At 43.5% G+C, this 17,599-nt stretch overlaps 2 protein-coding genes across 2 annotated transcripts in view; one reads left to right on the top strand and one right to left on the bottom strand.

The window, feature by feature from the left end:
• Positions 1-17,599, top strand: part of Gfm1 (G elongation factor mitochondrial 1) — a 41,860-nt gene that overhangs the window by 15,166 nt on the left and 9,095 nt on the right. Inside the window, exons 9-13 of the mRNA XM_021158645.2 lie at positions 1,239-1,376; positions 2,868-2,969; positions 5,376-5,432; positions 8,298-8,435; positions 9,613-9,695. Coding sequence (XP_021014304.1) covers positions 1,239-1,376; positions 2,868-2,969; positions 5,376-5,432; positions 8,298-8,435; positions 9,613-9,695 — 518 coding nt within the window. The remainder of the gene's footprint in view (positions 1-1,238; positions 1,377-2,867; positions 2,970-5,375; positions 5,433-8,297; positions 8,436-9,612; positions 9,696-17,599) is intronic.
• On the bottom strand, positions 9,704-15,616 carry Lxn (latexin). Its single transcript, XM_021158646.3, has 6 exons — positions 15,260-15,616; positions 14,069-14,131; positions 13,026-13,203; positions 12,641-12,777; positions 10,323-10,385; positions 9,704-10,056 (listed from the first exon to the last, which is right to left on the bottom strand). The coding sequence occupies exons 1-6, from the start codon at positions 15,386-15,388 to the stop codon at positions 9,961-9,963; spliced, it is 666 nt and encodes a 221-aa protein (XP_021014305.1). The 5' UTR covers positions 15,389-15,616; the 3' UTR covers positions 9,704-9,960.

Raw genomic sequence — 17,599 nt, 5'->3', positions numbered from 1 at the left:
TCTGGGTCAGAGTTTGTGAAGCACCGTAATGTGTGTATGCCACATAGAAAATGTACATGCGTGTGTACATAGAAAACCAATTGTCCAGTTACCATTCTGTTCATTTCTATTTCTATTATATTCTTAGGAACTGTTCAATATAACGTGTTCTGGTTCTCTTTCAATTCTCATTACACTCTGCCATTCCTCCTGCTTCCCATTGGTGCTTCCTCTCGCCCAGAACACTCCGTGTGCGTTTGCATTCTGTGTATGTTTTTAAAGCTAGAGCCCTCACTGCAAAGAAAAGATTTTATAAATGTCTTCCCGTGTGTGACTTATCTTGCTTAATATAACATCTCTAGTTCCGTTTGTTTTTCTGAAAATGGCATGGCTTTCGCTCTTTATGGCTCTAGTGGTGAACTTACACGTGAGCATTTGATGTTCTGTATCAGTCTTTTTCTCATTACTGTACCTTTTGAGAAACGTCTGTTTTTACATAGCCTTCTGAGTGAACTTTAAGGTCACTTAATTAAAGGTTCTGTTGGGAGATGTGAGATGGTTCAGTGAGCCAAGGCAGATAGCACCAGACCTAACGGCCTGAGTGTGATGGCAGAACCCGTGCGGTGGGAGGAGAGAGCTGAGGCCCTAACACTGTCCTCTAACATCGGCTCCTGCCCCTGCCCTACCCCCAAAATACAGAGACACCTTTACTGTAAAAAATACATCTCAAGAACTTCGTTGGGATTTTGTTGCTGTCCTACTGACTATATAAGCTAACGTGATAATACATGGTGACTCCTAAGTATGTATCTGAGAGTCCAGCGTGGAACATCTAGTCTCCTCATAGACCTCCTGTGTACTTCCCAAATGATTGTTAGACTGGCTTTAGGCAGATAAAAGTGTATTATCTTCATAATTACACCATATTTTTATATCATATTAAACTGAAGTTTTTTAAATTTTGGAAAGCAAAAGATACCTTAATGTAAATAATAAAAAATGTAATAACATTAAAAGCACAACAGTATATTGGATTCTGGTACCAAAAAGATGGATTGGCAACAGTCATTTCCTTGACCTTATTGATATTCCCATGGCTATATGGTGAATTGATACTCAAATCCTATATAGTGTGACAGTAAACTGAAATGTATGTAAGATAATTTCTAAAAGTGAAAGAATATCTGGAGGTAGCTGAAAAGCTTTCCTTTCAATTTCAGTTTCTTTTGTTCTTCTAAAAATCCTATCTTGACTTGTAGGCGGGCCGTTTTGGACAGCTGACTTATGTCCGCAATTATCAAGGTGAACTGAAGAAGGGAAGCACCATCTACAACACAAGGACCGGGAAGAAAGTGCGCGTGCAGCGGCTAGTGCGCATGCACGCCGACATGATGGAGGCAAGTACATCTCTGCCTCCGCAGACGAGGTCGGCTTCTCCACCGCGGGCGGTCGGAGTAGCTGTGCCTTCCTGCTGTCCCAGCTGCACTGGGCGTTCTCTCCGTGAGCATGCGCTTTCCTCGCTTCCTCTATACTCAGACGTGCTGTGACTCTAAGCAGCACCTTGCTGGAGGTTAAACAAGTTGTGTTAAGAGCTTGGTTTATGTCGTTAGAAGGTGGCTATACTTCCTCAGAGGCCAAGGTTCAGGAAGAGACCTGGCACAAGATTTAGTATTTTCCTAAAGACCTATAAAGATGCTGCTTGTGAAGGGACATGAATTCAGGAAGCGAACGGGAACTCAGAGGCCTGCCTGGAATACGTAAGGGGCCTCTCTGGGAGAGGGAAAAGGAGTGTTAGAAGCATTTAAAACTGTAATTCTTAAAGATCAATGAGTAATAAGTTCACCGTTTTTTAAGTGATTTGATGAGTTTGCTTCCTGAGAAATCCTGCTTAGCATTAGAGCCTTTATTTCTATACGATACAAGATTTAGTACTTTTCTCAAGAGCCACAAAGATGCTAGCAGTGAAGGTACTGCGTTCAAGATGTGAGGGCAGACTCAAGGCCAGCCTGGAAAACACAATACAGACTGATAGCCATGCAGCTTGCAAATCCACCTGAATGTCTGTAACTTCTTGAGGTAGTCTGGGTCTTTGACTAAAATATGCTTAGCCTTTTGTAGTCCTTAGAGATAGTCCATGCATAGCCAGAATACCACATGCATGAAGCCACCCCTCTCTCTGGTCTAGCTCAGTGCACCCAGGGAAAACTATTCACTGGAGTGAAAAATAGGAAATTTTTGGAAGAAACACCGTTTGTCTCTTGGAGGATGAATGAGTAGTCACAAAACTTGGCAGCTTTGCCAAATAAGCTGCGTGGAGCAGGCCAGAGAGTTACTAAGTGTCACAAATATTTTGTGCCAGACTCAAGCTGCAAATATGTGTCATCAGAGAGAGACACTCACACCACAGCTGTTAGGAACGAAGCTTGAGTGGAGAGGGACAATAACTCGGAAGCCTGAAGGCAGCAGTGTTTTGTTCTGCCTTTCCTGTGTTTTCATATTGCTTGCATATGTGAGGAATTAAAAGTATTTTTAGTACAATGGCTTCCATTCACCTTTGTTTACGAAACTTCCTTTGCAGTTTTCCTTGTATGCCTGTCCTGTGTGGTCTCAGCGTAAGCCCTGCTTTTAAAACACATCAGTTAAAGATGCCATAGCTCTGGAATTTCCCACTGAGTGTAAAACTTTGTCAGTTGAGATAGACAGTGTCTTAAAGTCCTGTTGAGGACATGTCTTAGTGTGATTGTTGGTGTTGGGTTTGCCCATTGTCTGTAGAATTAATTCAGAGTTTCGACATTGCTTCTGTGCAGTGTATTTACAGTGCAGTTGCCTCATACTGCACCTTGATTATTTTTATGCCCAAGTATAACTTGCACTGTGTCTTTCTTTAGGATGTTGAAGAGGTTTATGCTGGAGACATCTGTGCATTGTTTGGCATTGACTGTGCAAGTGGAGACACATTCACAAACAAAGATAACAGTGACCTTTCTATGGTAAGCCACGGACAGCAGAGCTGTTCCTCACTTGAGTTCCAGAGGTCTGCTTGTATTTACTGTATTGCAGACTGCAGCAAAATAGCTCCAAAGGTTTGCGTTGAGTGCCGCAGGCAAGTTCACCAAGCCCTTGTTGGACAGAGAGAGCTCTTTGCGTGTCAGCTGCACGCGTGCTTTATGTGGGCTTACTTACCTGGCTCTTCCTTGTAAAACATTCCCCAAAGCTCCAAGGTTTTAGTGTGGAGGGAAATCTCTCCTAGGTAAGTAACGCTTGGAAGGGGTAGCTCCAGCTCTTCCACCCCGAGATCCGCTGCCCTCTGCGGGGCCACTGTAGCTAGTGTCACTCTCAGGCTGCTGCTCCTAGTGGAGTGCTGCTTACTAAATCAGTAACTGGAGAGATCTCTTCCAGTAACTTTCCTATTGCTGTGGACAAACACCATGATCCGGGTCACTCTTACAAAAGACGGCATTTAACTTGGGAGTTGCTTGTGGTTTTACAGGGGTTAGTTCACGGTCATCATGCTGAGGGAATCAGACAGACATGGCACTGAAACAGTAGCTGAGAGCTTATATCAGGATCTGTAGGCAGTGGGGAAAGGGCAGGGGTGGAGCTTTTGAAACCTCAGAGCCCACTTCTAGTGACATAGCTCATTCAACACGGCCATGCCTTCTAGTCCCTTCCAATCAGTTCCAGTAACTGCAAACCAAACAGTCAAATTTACAGGCCTACGAGGACCATTCTTGTTCAAGCTACCGCAGAAGACAGGGTACCAAGAAGGCAGTGGGATGCACACTGTGGACAGCTGGCTCTGGAATTCAGAGCTTTCTGAAGGACCATGAGAGAAAAGCATGCTCAGGCAGTTCCTGCCTTTATCCGCACCACTCAAATGACCTTACTTCTCCCATAGCAGAACAAGGTCTTCTACCCTATGTGTGATGGTGACACTCACCTGGGATCAGTGAGGAGGAAAAGTACACAGGGGCCACTCACAGTGGTTTCCTTATAGCAGAACCGGTCTATTTAATAATAGGGAACTATTATCAATGACAGCTACAGTGCACGCATAATTTTATAACCAGTTTCTCTATATAATATTCTCTGGGTTTTATAAGTTATTATAAGACTGCACAGAGCCCATAAGTCTGCAGTTTTGAGATCTCAATAAGGACACTTTATATTTTAGATTAGACCTTGTGTAAGTGCTTGCCTTGGGCTGGAACGATAGCTCAGTGGTTAAGAGCTCTTGCTACGAGCCGGGCGTGGTGGCACACGCCTTTAATCCCAGAACTCGGGAGGCAGAGGCAGAGGCAGGGGGATTTCTGAGTTCGAGGCCAGCCTGGTCTACAAAGTGAGCTCCTGGACAGCCAGGGCTATACAGAGAAACCCTGTCTCGAAAAACCAAAAAAAAAAAAAAAAAAAAAAGAGCTCTTGCTACTCTTGCAGAGGAAGCAGGTTGGGTTCTCAGCAGCTATATGGTAGCACACAGCTACCTAACTCCAGTGTCAGGGGATCCAGTACATTCTGCTGTGCTCATAGGCTACTGCACACACTTGGTGCACATAAGCACTTGCAGGCAGAACACTATTACCCATAAGTAAAACTTGCCATTGCGTTATGAAGTGGACGGTTATTGTGGGAGCTGCTCACTTAGACAGTGAAGGGAATTGGTCTTGGTTAGTCTCACTTCTGCCCAATGCTCCTGCCTGGTCCTTGGCCAGGTGACACCATGTTCTTTTTAGTAATTTTAGTTACTTGACTTATAATCTGAGGATACTTTCTGCTTCTTAGAACTGTCAGTCGATAAAATAAGATGTGTATATAAAGACTCCACTGCCTCTTCTGTTTCTTTTATTATAAATAAAACACCTGGGACTGGAGAGATGGCTCAGTGGTTAAAAGCACTGACTGCTCTTCCAGAGGTCCTGAGTTCAATTCCCAGCAACCACATGGTGGCTCTCAACCATCAGTAATGAAATCCAATGCCCTCCTCTGGTGTGTCTGAAGACAGCTACAGTGTACTCATATAAATAAAATAAATAAATCTTTAAATAAAACACATATTAGAAGATTGCAACAGGAAATGTAGAACAAGCAATAAGTATATGTGCCCACGAAAAGAAAAGAATTTCATATGCCCACATTTAATTAACTTCATTGTAGTGATTGTTAAATAGTTAGGTAGATAAATTAGATAAAGTATTTTATTTGGGGAGGGGCGATTTCATGTAAGTACACACCCATGCGTATTAATGTTACATTCATATTTTATTTAATACAAAGCAGATTAAGACCCATGTGGTCCAGCCTGAGAGGTTGGCTGTCTTGTTAATGTGCTACATTATTCTGTCGCTGACTCACTCGTGGCTGTCAGGCCTTTGAATTTTTTTTTTTTAAATATTTTCTAGGAATCGATTCATGTTCCTGAGCCTGTCATTTCAATAGCAATGAGGCCTTCTAACAAGGTAGGAGTTTGAAGCTTCAACAAGTTTCTCCAAGCTGAGCTCCCTCTCTTCAGTCTCCATGGTGCGCATGGCTCCTATGGGAAGCGGCCTTAGCTGGTTCCGCTGCTTCTGTCGGTGCTGAGACCGCTCTCCTAATTTAGTAGTCAGTTCTGTAAGTCTTCAGTATAGTTCACGGAATAGGTGGCATTTAACAGTCAGGGGTACTTTATAACTTTATCATAAAGTTATAAATGGTAAGTCTGCCTTCTTGGAGCCTTAAATTATTAAAAAGGGGAGAAAAAGGTGTTTGTCTGAGTTCCCAGTAAAACTTCACTGTTGGTACCTTACAGTGTTGGTACCCCTGTAAGCTTGTGGATTATAATGCATTTCTAGATTTGTGGTACAAATTCTAGATTTGGTACAAAGTATCACAGGTCAATAAGAAGACTCTTTTTTTAACTTGATAATTAGGTGTGATGTCATTTGCTATTCCAGAGTCAAAATTGCTGGAATGCCTTGCATTCATATTGCTCTCTGTTGGAATTAGTTCAACCCTGAGCCACAGTTATTTAGTTCCTAAGGTGCCTTGTTGAAGTTAACTCATTAGTGAATTCTAAAACATATTTGGATAAAGTATCCTGTAACACACATTTTTAACAGTTACCACTTTGCTTTGGTGAACCTTGGGATTTTTCCAGATCATTTTCCAATACAGAAAGGAAAGCCAAGGGAGCTAAAGGCAGGAAAGCAGCCCGTCTTTTCCGAGACCTGTGGGGATGCCTTCCATCGTACCCCTGAAAGACACCTTTGTTTGTTTCAGGCTCTTCACTAAGGCTTGTTAGCAAGGTTAGAAATGACAGGCATCTTTATACCTTTCATTCTCACAGAGTTTATGGAGATGTGTAATAGTTAATAACTTGTAATAACAAAAAGAAATCAAGATGAACCAGGGAGATTTGGAGGGTGTGGGGAGGTGTCCTTACCTTCTTATACATGCAAACATTTAAGAATGTCTTCTCATAAGTATCTTAATTTCACTCAATCAATGAAGTCTCTGTCACCATAAGGACTTGAGCTTTGGGGTAGGCGGGGATGGTGCTTCTACTGAGTGCAGGCCAGGATGGTGCTCCTGAGTACAGTGATGCAGGGAAAAGCCGAGAGTGCCCCTTGTGCACTAGCCGCGGGACTGACTGTCCTCTGTGTAACCTGTGTGGCCTTGAGCTCACGCCTTAACTTCAGTCTGCATATGTGCACGACAGTTTAATCTGAGATAACATGTACATTAGTCATTACATGTGCAAGCAGGTGATTAATGTGACTGCTAATATTAATCATACAGGACGTGTTCATTTTCTTTTGCTACCGTAAGAAATTACCAAGAACTTAGTACCTTAAAGAAACAAAAAAGTGTTTCTTTTATAGTTCTATAGGTCAGAGACTGATGGTTTGCTACAGTCTAACCAAGCAGGGCTGTATTTGTGTGAGTGCGGTGTGTCTACCACTTTCAGTGTGAGTGTAAGTGTGTTCCTGACTGTCTGAGAACAGCCTCATCTGTCGCCTAGCACCTTCCACCACCGTTGAGATAGGGTCTCCTTTGTTCTCACCTCTGTGTGCCAGGCTTGCTTCCCTGCTCCCTTCCAGCCAGTCTTCTGACCCTGCCACTCATCTGGCCATAGAAGTACTGAGATTACAGACGTGTGCCACTGTAGCCAATGCGATGAGGGTTCTGGGAATTCGGACTCAACTCCTGAGACTCGTGATGCAAATGCTTTACCCACTGAGCCATCTCCCCAGCTCAGGGCTGTATTCGTATCTGGAGTTCTAAGAGAAAGATCTCCTCATCGCTTAACTCATGCTTGGGGGAGATAACTGGGCTCCTACAGCTATGACTGGGGTTATCGCCATTTCCTTTTCACCCCAGGGCTGTTCATTCCTAGCTTCCAGGTGCTGCCCACCCACCTTTTTTTTTTTTTTTTTTTTTTTTTAGCTTTTGCCCCATATCGTATTTATATTTCATGCTGTGCAGGTCCCTAGGGAGATCAATGGCGTCTGACCTCCTGGAGCTGCAGTTATAGGTGGTTGTGAGCCAGCTGATATAGGTGCTGGGAACTGAACCCTGGGCCTCTGGAAGAGCAGAACATTCTCTTAAGTGCTGAGCCATCTCTCCAGTCCTCCCTCCCCTCCTCACGGTGTTTAATGAGGGCAGCAATGGGTTAGGGCTTTTCCTTCTCCCCTGCTTTTCTTCCCTCATTGCCATGGCTTTCCTCCCCCTCTGGCTTTCTTCCATCTCTCAAGGCTCTGTATTACATTGAGCCTACTGTGACAGTTCACAGAATGGTCCCTATCTTAAGTGTTAGGAGAAGTGGACTTATCATCCTGCTGGTTACTCTGTGAGATTGCATCAGAGCTCAAAGGTGTATCAGACAACAACCAAGGAGATTGTTTCAAAGCAGAAACATCTTGATGTGATGCTTCTCTTGCTGTTGGTCTTATCAGAGTGGTTCATCCTCTTGAGTCTGCAGAAGGCTCTTAGTAAGCATGCTGACTGTATTATTTATAGGATTTCTAAAATGCCAGGTTCTTCCTTCCACAACGGCAGTCTCCACATCCACAAATGGACAGTTTGGTGATTCTGGTAGGAAGTGACAGGGGTAAATCCTGCACCCTTGCTTTCTGTCTTCATATGGAGAGAAAGCCCTGTTCAGCTGCTGGCCCTGGTCTCCTGACCGTGGTGACCAGGGTTGCATTTTTCCAATAAAGGTGTAAGTACAACTAGATACAGATCCTCTTTATTCCTTACTTGCCAGTGTATATGGTTTTATTCAAAATACAGTGGTTTCTCATGCTTAATCAATCGTGTACTACTTTTTTCTTCCTCTTTTAAAGAATGATCTGGAGAAATTTTCCAAAGGTATTGGCAGGTTTACGCGGGAAGACCCCACATTTAAAGTCCACTTTGACCCTGAGAGCAAGGAGACCATTGTGTCGGGGATGGGAGAGCTGCACCTGGAAATCTATGCTCAGGTATGGATCATAAGAGAGCTCCATGCAGTTACATTTGTTACTGTGTGCTTTGTTTAAAGTCAGTAGTAGGACCTGGCAAGGTGGCTTACATCTGCAAACCCACTCTGGGAGGTGAGGCAGGAGGATTAATAGGACTACGTCATCCTCAGCTACATAGCTAATTAAAAGAAGACAGAAAGTCATAGTTCTCCACAACTGTAAACTGATAGAGCCTCTGCGGGCTCTACTGTGGTTTAGATACAAGCATGGCATCCTGCACTGCCTCCCTGCTGTGCTGTAAAGTAGTTTTGTTTTATTTATCTACGTCTTTGTTAAACATTGTAGATTCTAGGAACCAAAGTCTGGGGTTTGTAGCAAGATCTTCAACCATTCCCAGTCCATAATTGGATCAAGTGAAGCAAGCCTTAAGGAGATGGCATGTTTTTATTCCTATCCCCCCAGGACATTTCTTCCATGAGGACTGGAGAGATGGCTCAGTGGCTAAATTCACCTTCCGCTCTCTCCAGGGACTTAAATTCAGTTGCTAGCACTCAGGTTGCACGGCTCACAACTCCAGTGCCAGGGGATCAGTGCCCTCTTCTTGCCCACATGTACATGACAACATAGTACACGCATGCAGACAAAAAATGAGCACTTGAAAAGTAAGGACCGGACAAGGTAGCCGTTAGTCCTGGAACTCAGGAGGGAGAGGCTGGATGGGTTTTCTGAGTTCAAGGTCAGACTGGAGTCCAATAATGAGTTCCAAACAGAGTTACACAGAGAAGCCCTGTCTCAGAGAATAATGTATTAATTCAATTTAAAACATGGAGGCCAGCTCAATACAGATTAAAAAAAAGTCTCCCAAGATCAAATGTAACTCTGTGGTCAACTGTACACAAACGATACAAGATTGCCATCGTGCGTTACAAGCCCTGACAACAGATTTTATGTTATTTCACTGAGATTGTGTACAAATAGGAAACTTTGTCAATTTTAGCAGATAGAGCAGTTGGTACTAAGTATAAATTAATGAGTCAAAATTAGAATTCACTTATATAAGGTATGTAAAGATTGTTTGTGTTATTAGAATATCACATCTGATTCTTACCAGTTACTAAAGTAATTAAAAATGTGCTGTGCAGTTATTTACTATACTTTATTGAATGTTACTATGGTATTTTTTTTTCTTTCATTTTAGAGAATGGAGAGAGAATATGGCTGCCCTTGTATCACAGGAAAGCCCAAAGTAGCCTTTAGAGAGACCATTGTTGCCCCAGTGCCGTAAGTATACAATGCAATTAGACTCCGTGAGGCTGAAGTGAAGTTTTATTAGGGGATAGACATAGTACCATTACTGTTGGAAAGACATTTTTAGGTAGTACTATTCTGTATTATGTATGGAATCTATGCAGCTCGGTACTGTAGCCAAGACATAAAGAGTGACACTGGTATTCCTTTGGCCCGTTTGGCTAGATGCCAGTGAGGCCGGTTGCACACATGGTTAGCGAGCATGCTGACGGTTGTCTCTGGGTTAGCGTCTTGTTCACTACGCCTGCCCTTCCTTTGGGAGGCGGCTGTTGTGTTTTACTTTTGTGCCGTACTGTGGATGCCACAGGACTTGCATTTGCCAGGGAATAATCTCCTGCAAGTAAAGAAAGCTAATGTCATTGTGAGACTAGGAAACATTATTGGGTTTCTATTGTCTTGATGCTACTATTTAAAATGTCTTCAGCAGAAATAGCACCAGGCAAATCCAGTTGCTACAAGGATGATACACTTCGACTTGGTGCCTGTCTTAACTGTCAGTAACTTTTACTTAGTTTCAAAAGGAGTAAAGGGACTGTGTGGCTACAAAGCAATTCTTGATTTTCAGACTGGCATCAAATAAAGAAGAGTTGTATATGTTACCTGTGATGCAATGTCGTGGAGTAGGATGGTGTAATCTAGCTCAATGAAGTCATCGTTTCTTTGCTACAACAACAACAACAAAATGTTTAGACAACATCATGGCAAAAATGACATCTTAATTTTTTTTTGCATTAATGTTGATTTATTCACTTCAATTTAGCCTGACAGAAAACTAGTTTCTTAGAATAATAACAATTCTTTTAAATATTCTTTCAAGCCATTTTAAAAAAATCATTACTTGGCATTTGTTACTCTAAAAAAATTGCTTCTCTGATTTTTCACCCTCCAATTTGTGGCAGCTATTTAAAAGCATTACTGTATGTAGCTTTTTATTTATGAACCCTACTGTCAGTAATGGCAATGGGAACTCATATTAAAAGAAACCAATTATATAACATTCTTTAGAAAACTGACAATAATAAAATGTAATGACTAAGCTATCTGATTTTACAATTAAAGCTTTGTTCCGTACTGATTGTTACTCAAGAATAAAAGGCATTTATGCAGTGAGCTACATAGAACCACTGCATCTATGTAGCTATAGACATCATCAGAAGTGTGCTGTGCCCCATGAGGTTGCGGCTTCTGAAGGCTTCTTGCTGTGCTGAGACTCCAGTGGGCAGCACACACTCCTGGGGCTCCTCCAGCTCACAGTGTTTGTTATAAATGCAGGCCACAGCTGCTACTCCCTACTGAAGTAAGTTTTCCTATGAGTGTGTAAGCAAAGAGTTCCCTAATGTCATTGTTGACATGTATGGCATCCTCCATGTTGGATTTTAATAGGTACAGACGTATGACGTGCATGAACTAAGCAGTACTTAAGCCTCCTGCCGGGACTCTCAGGAATACCGCTCAAATACAGAGAAAATGGATAGGTTTATTTTTGTGAGCATAAAACCGTTAGCTTGTATGTTGGTGGATGTAGCTTGTGGATTCTTGACTATGGTTGTATGGCCTGTACCTGGCCTGGGTTGGTAGTTCAGGGCCTTTAAAGGAATGTTGTCGCCAAGGTTGGTTGGTATCTGTGAATGCACCTGAAAAGCAGACTCTATTTCGTAAGCTTTGGCCTCTGTCTCTGAGAGCTGTCACCGGCTGTGTCTAGTAAGTGCTGACAAGCCCTGAAGACAGTGATGCTGTGCTGTTGATTGCCTGAAAGCTGAAAGAAGGCAGCAGGAAGCCCTTTTCTCTCAGAATTGACAGACACAATCTTTTTGCTTCCCAGTACTCATTCTTGTTTTCCATTAGATACTAGTTGGATTTCCCCTTTAACCTCAAAAAGGTGCAGATTAAAGAACATGTTCCTATGCATTTCTGCCCCAGGAAACTGCATTTCTCCATGACCATGGTGTCAGGCTTAAGAAATCATACGGCTCCTAACAAAATGTGAGGTCAGAAACTGTGACTAAAGGGATTAGAGAACAGAATCCCGAATGAGCCAAGGAACCACTGAAACTGCTCCAAGTTTACAGACAGAGACCACAGTGCCACAGTTCTCTCTGGGGGATGCCAGTCTTGTCTCTGGGTAGCCATGGAACTATCATTCAGTAAAGAAAACTGCAGTTGGCTCTGCAGTACTTGACAGCAGCGTTCAGATACACTAGTGAGGTTGCTAAAGGAGCTACTCTTTAAAACTGAAGGAAAAAAATATATATCTTATATATATTTACATATATATATTACATATATATTTAAAAAACCATTAAAAAGCTGTCAGATTTGGACTCACAACTTGATAGTTTTGGAAGTGCGGCTTTACTTGTGAGTGCTATAAAAAGTGGCCCTCAGGACCTGTGGAAACCAAATTAAGGACAGGATGCGTCAGTGAAAGTGTACAGTGTAGCTGAGTGTTTGTGGTATACACACTAACAAAGCTACATCCCTTTTGCTCTGGAACGGATCTGAACAAAGCATCACAGATAACTACATCTGAATTTCTTGGCATGAAAGACAAACCATAAGCCTGTGAAAATGCAGTCTAGAACCACTCATTATTAGAAAGTGCTTCCTAGAAAACCCTCAGCCTTGCTCACACTCACTTCCCGTTCCGGGTGATCCCAGAAAGCACACTAACCAGAGGCAGCTGTTGGGAAGGCAGGTATTACGAGCCCTCGTCTGTGTTCTCCCTAACAAGCCACATGACCTTCAGGACCAGTGCTGTTGCTCTCCGTGCTTCCTCTAAGCTGACTGACTAGCAGTGCCTTCAGACTGCCAGCCTCACTGGTTTCAATACAAGACGGCAGTAGGAACACCATCCAAGTACGAACTCGAGTGCCTTGTCAGCATTACTGTTAATAGCACACTGTGTAGAGACTACGTACCACTTGCTTGACCGTTTGAATTTTTAACATTTTATACCATGTGTCTTCAGTCGAATTCTGCCACATTACGTAACCACAGGCGACCCAGGCTAAGTGCTGGACTGGCTTCATTTGTGGAGACACATTTCCAAAATTGTCTGGTAGAGGAAACATTTTAGATTAAAAATTAAGTCATAGTTATGCTATCTAATATGGGTAAACACTAAATTAAGCCATGAATGTATAAAATTCCAAGAGCCTCTTTTTATTGCTGGCTTAGATTAGAAGTATTTTTGCAAAAGTCAAGTCATTTCCAACCTAGGTAACATCAAACAGTTTTGCGGATGGATAGCAGAGGTGCAACTCAAGTTGGCAGAACGTGATTCCCCATGCTTTATGTATGTACCTGGGATGTCCTGCGCTTCCAGTGGTTTCTTCATAGACATGAGTCTTTGATAAAATGTGTTATCTTCCTCATCTGGGTTCTTGCCGATTTCTCCTTCAAATGTGAAGTTGACTTCTGGTGCAGAGCCTTGTCCCATTTGAGGGTAAAGAACTTCAGCTGTGCAGTTCACTGTAACTTGCTGTTCAGAGCATTTTTTACAAAAGTAACACAAAAGATCAGTCTTACCGATGGCCTTTCATTGCTGTAAGTTTCTAGGTTGCAGAATCTTAGGGATGTTAGCCCTGTTAGTGGGGTGGTGGTTTGCAATGTCAGCTTTTAGTCTGACTGCCTACCAAAGGAGGGCTACCAAAGCTTGTTCCATACCCTCTCCCTCTGCTTGTGAAGCCACTGTTTCTCCCAAATGTGGCCCGAGCAGTCTCTCCTAATATAAAGTAAGGGTTGCAGCCTGCTATGGAGATGGGTGTCTAGCAGCTCAGTGCCTTTCAGGGGATTTCCTCATGTTACCTCCTCGGGGAGAGGAAAACTTCCCACCGCTTCAAGATGGCTGTGGCGCCAGCTACAGTTCCCTTCTTTTACATTTATTTCATTAATAATTTGACATGCATTCAAAATTTTCAAACTTTCCTGTCCCACTACTGCAAGATTAGTGGAATCACTGTTGGCGGTTCTATTGTTCCTGAATTTCTAAATGTACTTAATTTGAATACCCAATTAAAAACCAAAATAAAAGGCAGGCATGAGAAAGCAGACATGACTGGAGAGTAAATTACCTCTTTCAGTCCTACAAGGCGTGAATCCAGACTGCTCGGAATCTACTTAAGGGTAATTTATTTGAACTGAAATACAGACTTTTCTAAACAATTGAACAGAAAGAAAGCGCCCAGGCAGTCCACACTGGCTTGTGAGGCTCTGCCTGCAGAGTCACGGCTGCCCATACTCAGAATCTCTCAGCAGCCACAGTGGAGGCCCAGGGTAAACCCTCAGCGAGAATGAGCTGCAACACTGAGAACCCACACACATTCTAGAAAAGACAGCTCACTTACTTTTTGGATAATTTCTTCCACAGAAAACTTAAGATGGTACTTGTGCCCTCTTCCTGGGATATCCTAAAATTAAGAAAACAATATAGTGGAAAAAAGAATATTGTAATATATCATCTCTTTTTAGTTAGGACATTCTTATTACGTGGCTGGGAGGGTGGCTGGTGGGAAGAAATACACTAAAGCGTTGCGTCTTTTAAAACATCCCAAGGGTCTTGTTCTGACGTTCCTCAGGAATGTACATCTTACCGTAATCCTTCATCATCCCTTCCCAAGCCTGACTGCTCAGGAAGGCCCGTCATCGGGTATCTAGCATGAACTTGGCAGTACCTAGCAAGTTTATTTAGGTAGGTCTAGGAAGCGTGTGGAAACATATAGAGTACACAGGTGCAGTGGCAGTAGGCACATCTTTGGAAGGGTTCATCTTAAAGCCGGGGGTACCAGAGTGTTCAGTGAGTAAATGACGTGTGGTGGATGTCTGCCAAGTGCTCAGAGACAGTGTGTGTAAGTGCTGTTGATACTCTGTCCTGTCAAACAACACTTCAAAAAAAACCCTTATGAATAGATAATTTAGATATCCCCCTTTTAAATGAAAGCCAATTGAAGTGTATAACTAACTTACTGGTACAGTTTCGAAAATAAAAATTATTTCTTTGTCAGCCAAAAAAACTTGAGCTGTAAGGGAAAAAAAAAAAAAAATCAGGGACACTCGGTAGGTCTTCGAGGCCCTTTAGCCTAGCCCTGCTTCAGCAGAGGGAAAGGCTGCATGTCAGGCAGGATGTGGGCGGCTGGAGCCCGAGCAGCCCACACTGCTTTTGTCTTGAGATTTCTCGCGTTTTCCCTTCGTTTTGGGCAAAGGGCTTAAGAGTTACTCTTAAAAGTTTATGGAGTCGTTTGGAGGCCATGAGCTTTTGTTGGCCAAGGCTCCGGGCAGATGGAGAAACAGTAACAGCTTCCAGATTGTTTAGAATGCGTCTTCCCTAGACCTCATCCCAATTCCTTAAACTAAGATGCACAAAATCTGTCTGCATAGGTTCTCTGCCTTACCGTGAAAGCAAACAGTTCTGGGATGAGACCCATATAGGGGAGCTCATAGCAATGCTATTCAGAGGCGGAGCAGGGTCCCGCGGCCGGGATCGGGGTGGGGGCAGTAGGGGGAGCCGATCGCAGGGCTTCCCCACCTCGCAGACTCACCTCCTTGCTGGCCTGCTGGACGGTCTGCACCAGGAACAGCTTGTGGGGAGTCCCCTGCTGGTAGTTAATGCAGTTCTCCGCCACCGAGGCGGCCCTGGACGCAGCATAGTGGGTGGGTGGGATTTCCATTTTGGGGGAGACAGCGCGGGCTATCCTAGTTCAAAGAGATCACGGCGGGTGCAGCCAGGGTCCCGTCGTCAGTGTGGAGTGCTGGCCAGCCGAGTGGGTGTCCGAGTGGGTGTCGGTGAGGTGGTGAAGTCAGTCCGCAGCTGGGCTGGGCGTGTGCGCTTGCTGCTCCTCAGCGCCTTCCTTCCCTCTTCCTCCTTCACTCAGGAAACCGTTCCGGCAGTGGCTCTGCTGGGAGCCTCGGCCCCGCCCTGGGGTAGGCGGGCACCTCCCGGAGAAAAGCCCGGGCATTCCCTCCGGCTCCCGCGGGTCTGGGCAGGTGTGGAGCGGGAGGGAGAACTCTGGAGGAAGGGAAGGGCTTTCTGGCCTTGCCTCGATGGGTCCTCCTGAGGGCTTCAGCTGCCGGATGAGGAATCTCTGGCTGTTTCACGTACAGATTAGAGTACACCTCTCCTTTTTTCAAACGGGCCGTCACGGGGCAAGGGGCAAAGTGCTCCAAGTGTGATTCAGCCCTTGACCCTTCCCTTTGTGAGACTCCAGGAACGGGCTTGCTCAGCCAGGTTCCTTTAGAGGCAGATCAGAGTGGGGAAGCAGAAAAGCCATTTTAAAACGTTGGGAGACTGATCAGGATCAGAGGAAATACTTCCCCATTCTAAGACCTTAGTGATCTTAGAAATATAAAGCTTAATGAGCGTGAACCACCACTTCCATCTTTCTTGAAATCCTATTTTAATGATTTTTTTATGTGTATGTGCACACGTATGTGCAGGCACATCAGATTCCCCGGGAGCTGGAGTTGTGTGCCACACAGTATGGGTGCTGGGAACCAAACTCAAGTCCTCTGCCTCAGCTGCCGAGCTAACTCTCCAGCCCCATCTCTATTTCTCATAAAAGGTAGATGGTTGGAGGCTTTCTGGGTAGACTGTCTATGTGTGCAACGACACTCTGCAGAGAAGGGGAAGGTGCCGTTGCTTTCCTCGTGTCTAATGAAGCTTTCCTATAACTGAGAACTTTCTTTGGGCCCAGTGGATTATTAAATACCAACCAACACAGTTCGTTCATTCCCCATCCTTTCTAGTTATGTTAGCCAACAGCAATGAAGCAGCTAGGGGATAACAAGCCTAACTTTATTTTTCCTCTTGAAATTGGAAATGTTTGTCTTTTTAGCTGTAAGCCAACCCCTTTAGGAGAGAGTGTGTGTGAGAGTATGGGCTTCTAAAGTCAGTGTTTTAAAGTCTAATGAATAGTCAAAGATTTTGTATTTAATGATTAGTATAGACTGGCATGATGGCACTTGAACTTTCTTAAAATTATAATTATTACTTAAAAGGGAAACTTATTTTTTCATTTAGACATTAAATAAACTGAATTGCAAGAATTTCATTCCTAGCCTTGTGCCTTCTTTTAAAATGTCTTAGAGTTTTTGCCTACATGATGTGTGTGTGTGTGTGTGTGTGTGTGTCCCTATTGCCCAAGGAGGTGTCAATAAAAGGTGTCTAATTCCTTGGAACTGGAGTTAGGGATGGCTATGAGCCACCATGTTGTTGCAGGGAACCAAATTCCAGTCTGCAAGAGCAGAAAGTGTTTTCAACCACTGAGTTGTCTGTTCAGTTCCACTTGGGCCTTAGTTACCTACTACAACCTCACCAGTGGTAGATATTCAGCCCATTATCCTCCGACTTGAGTAATATGTAGATTGTCTTCAAGGTAATAAGTTATTATGAGTCCCCAGGATTATAGACTTTATACTACTGGTATTATATTACAGTATGAGCATTAAACAAGATAAAAAAAATACTGTGGCTTATAACTTAGTATGAATATAAAATCAAAATGGCCAATCATGGTGGCTCATGCTTTTAATACAAGCACTTAGAAGACAGAGGCAGGGGGATCTCTTGAGAGTTTCAGATGACCCAGGGCAAAATAGTGAGACCCTGTCTCAAAAAGAAAAATAAAAAAATAAAAAAGTAAAAATAAATCTACAAATTATAGATTTTTTTTAAAAACCCACAATTCTTAATATGACATGAGATTTTGACAAAGTCTTTCACTGGTTGCCAGCAGTGTGACTCCAGGCTAGTCTTTGCCCTTCAGCATGCCTGCCTGCCTGCCTGTCATTCTCCTCTTTCAGTCTGTCCTCGTGCAGTGCCCACCAGTGACAACGCAGTGACGGCCATGCCAGTCAGGGGTCTGGTTAGTTTCTACTTCCTG

The sequence above is a fragment of the Mus caroli genome, unplaced genomic scaffold, assembly GCF_978045245.1.
Source record: "Mus caroli unplaced genomic scaffold, Mus_caroli_1 scaffold_3, whole genome shotgun sequence".
In the NCBI taxonomy this organism is placed as follows: domain Eukaryota; kingdom Metazoa; phylum Chordata; class Mammalia; order Rodentia; family Muridae; genus Mus; species Mus caroli.
This window is presented reverse-complemented; position numbering and strand designations above follow the sequence as displayed.

Bases quoted from the DNA above. Each gene is read 5' to 3' on its own strand.
- Lxn (XM_021158646.3), bottom strand. From the start codon at position 15,388: ATGGAAATCCCACCCACCCACTATGCTGCGTCCAGGGCCGCCTCGGTG. The intron at 13,204-14,068 runs GTAAGTGAGCTG...TGCTCTGAACAG, and splicing joins TGGAAGAAATTATCCAAAAA to CAAGTTACAGTGAACTGCAC. The intron at 10,057-10,322 runs GTAACATATACA...CTTTACTTGCAG, and splicing joins TCCACGACATTGCATCACAG to GAGATTATTCCCTGGCAAAT.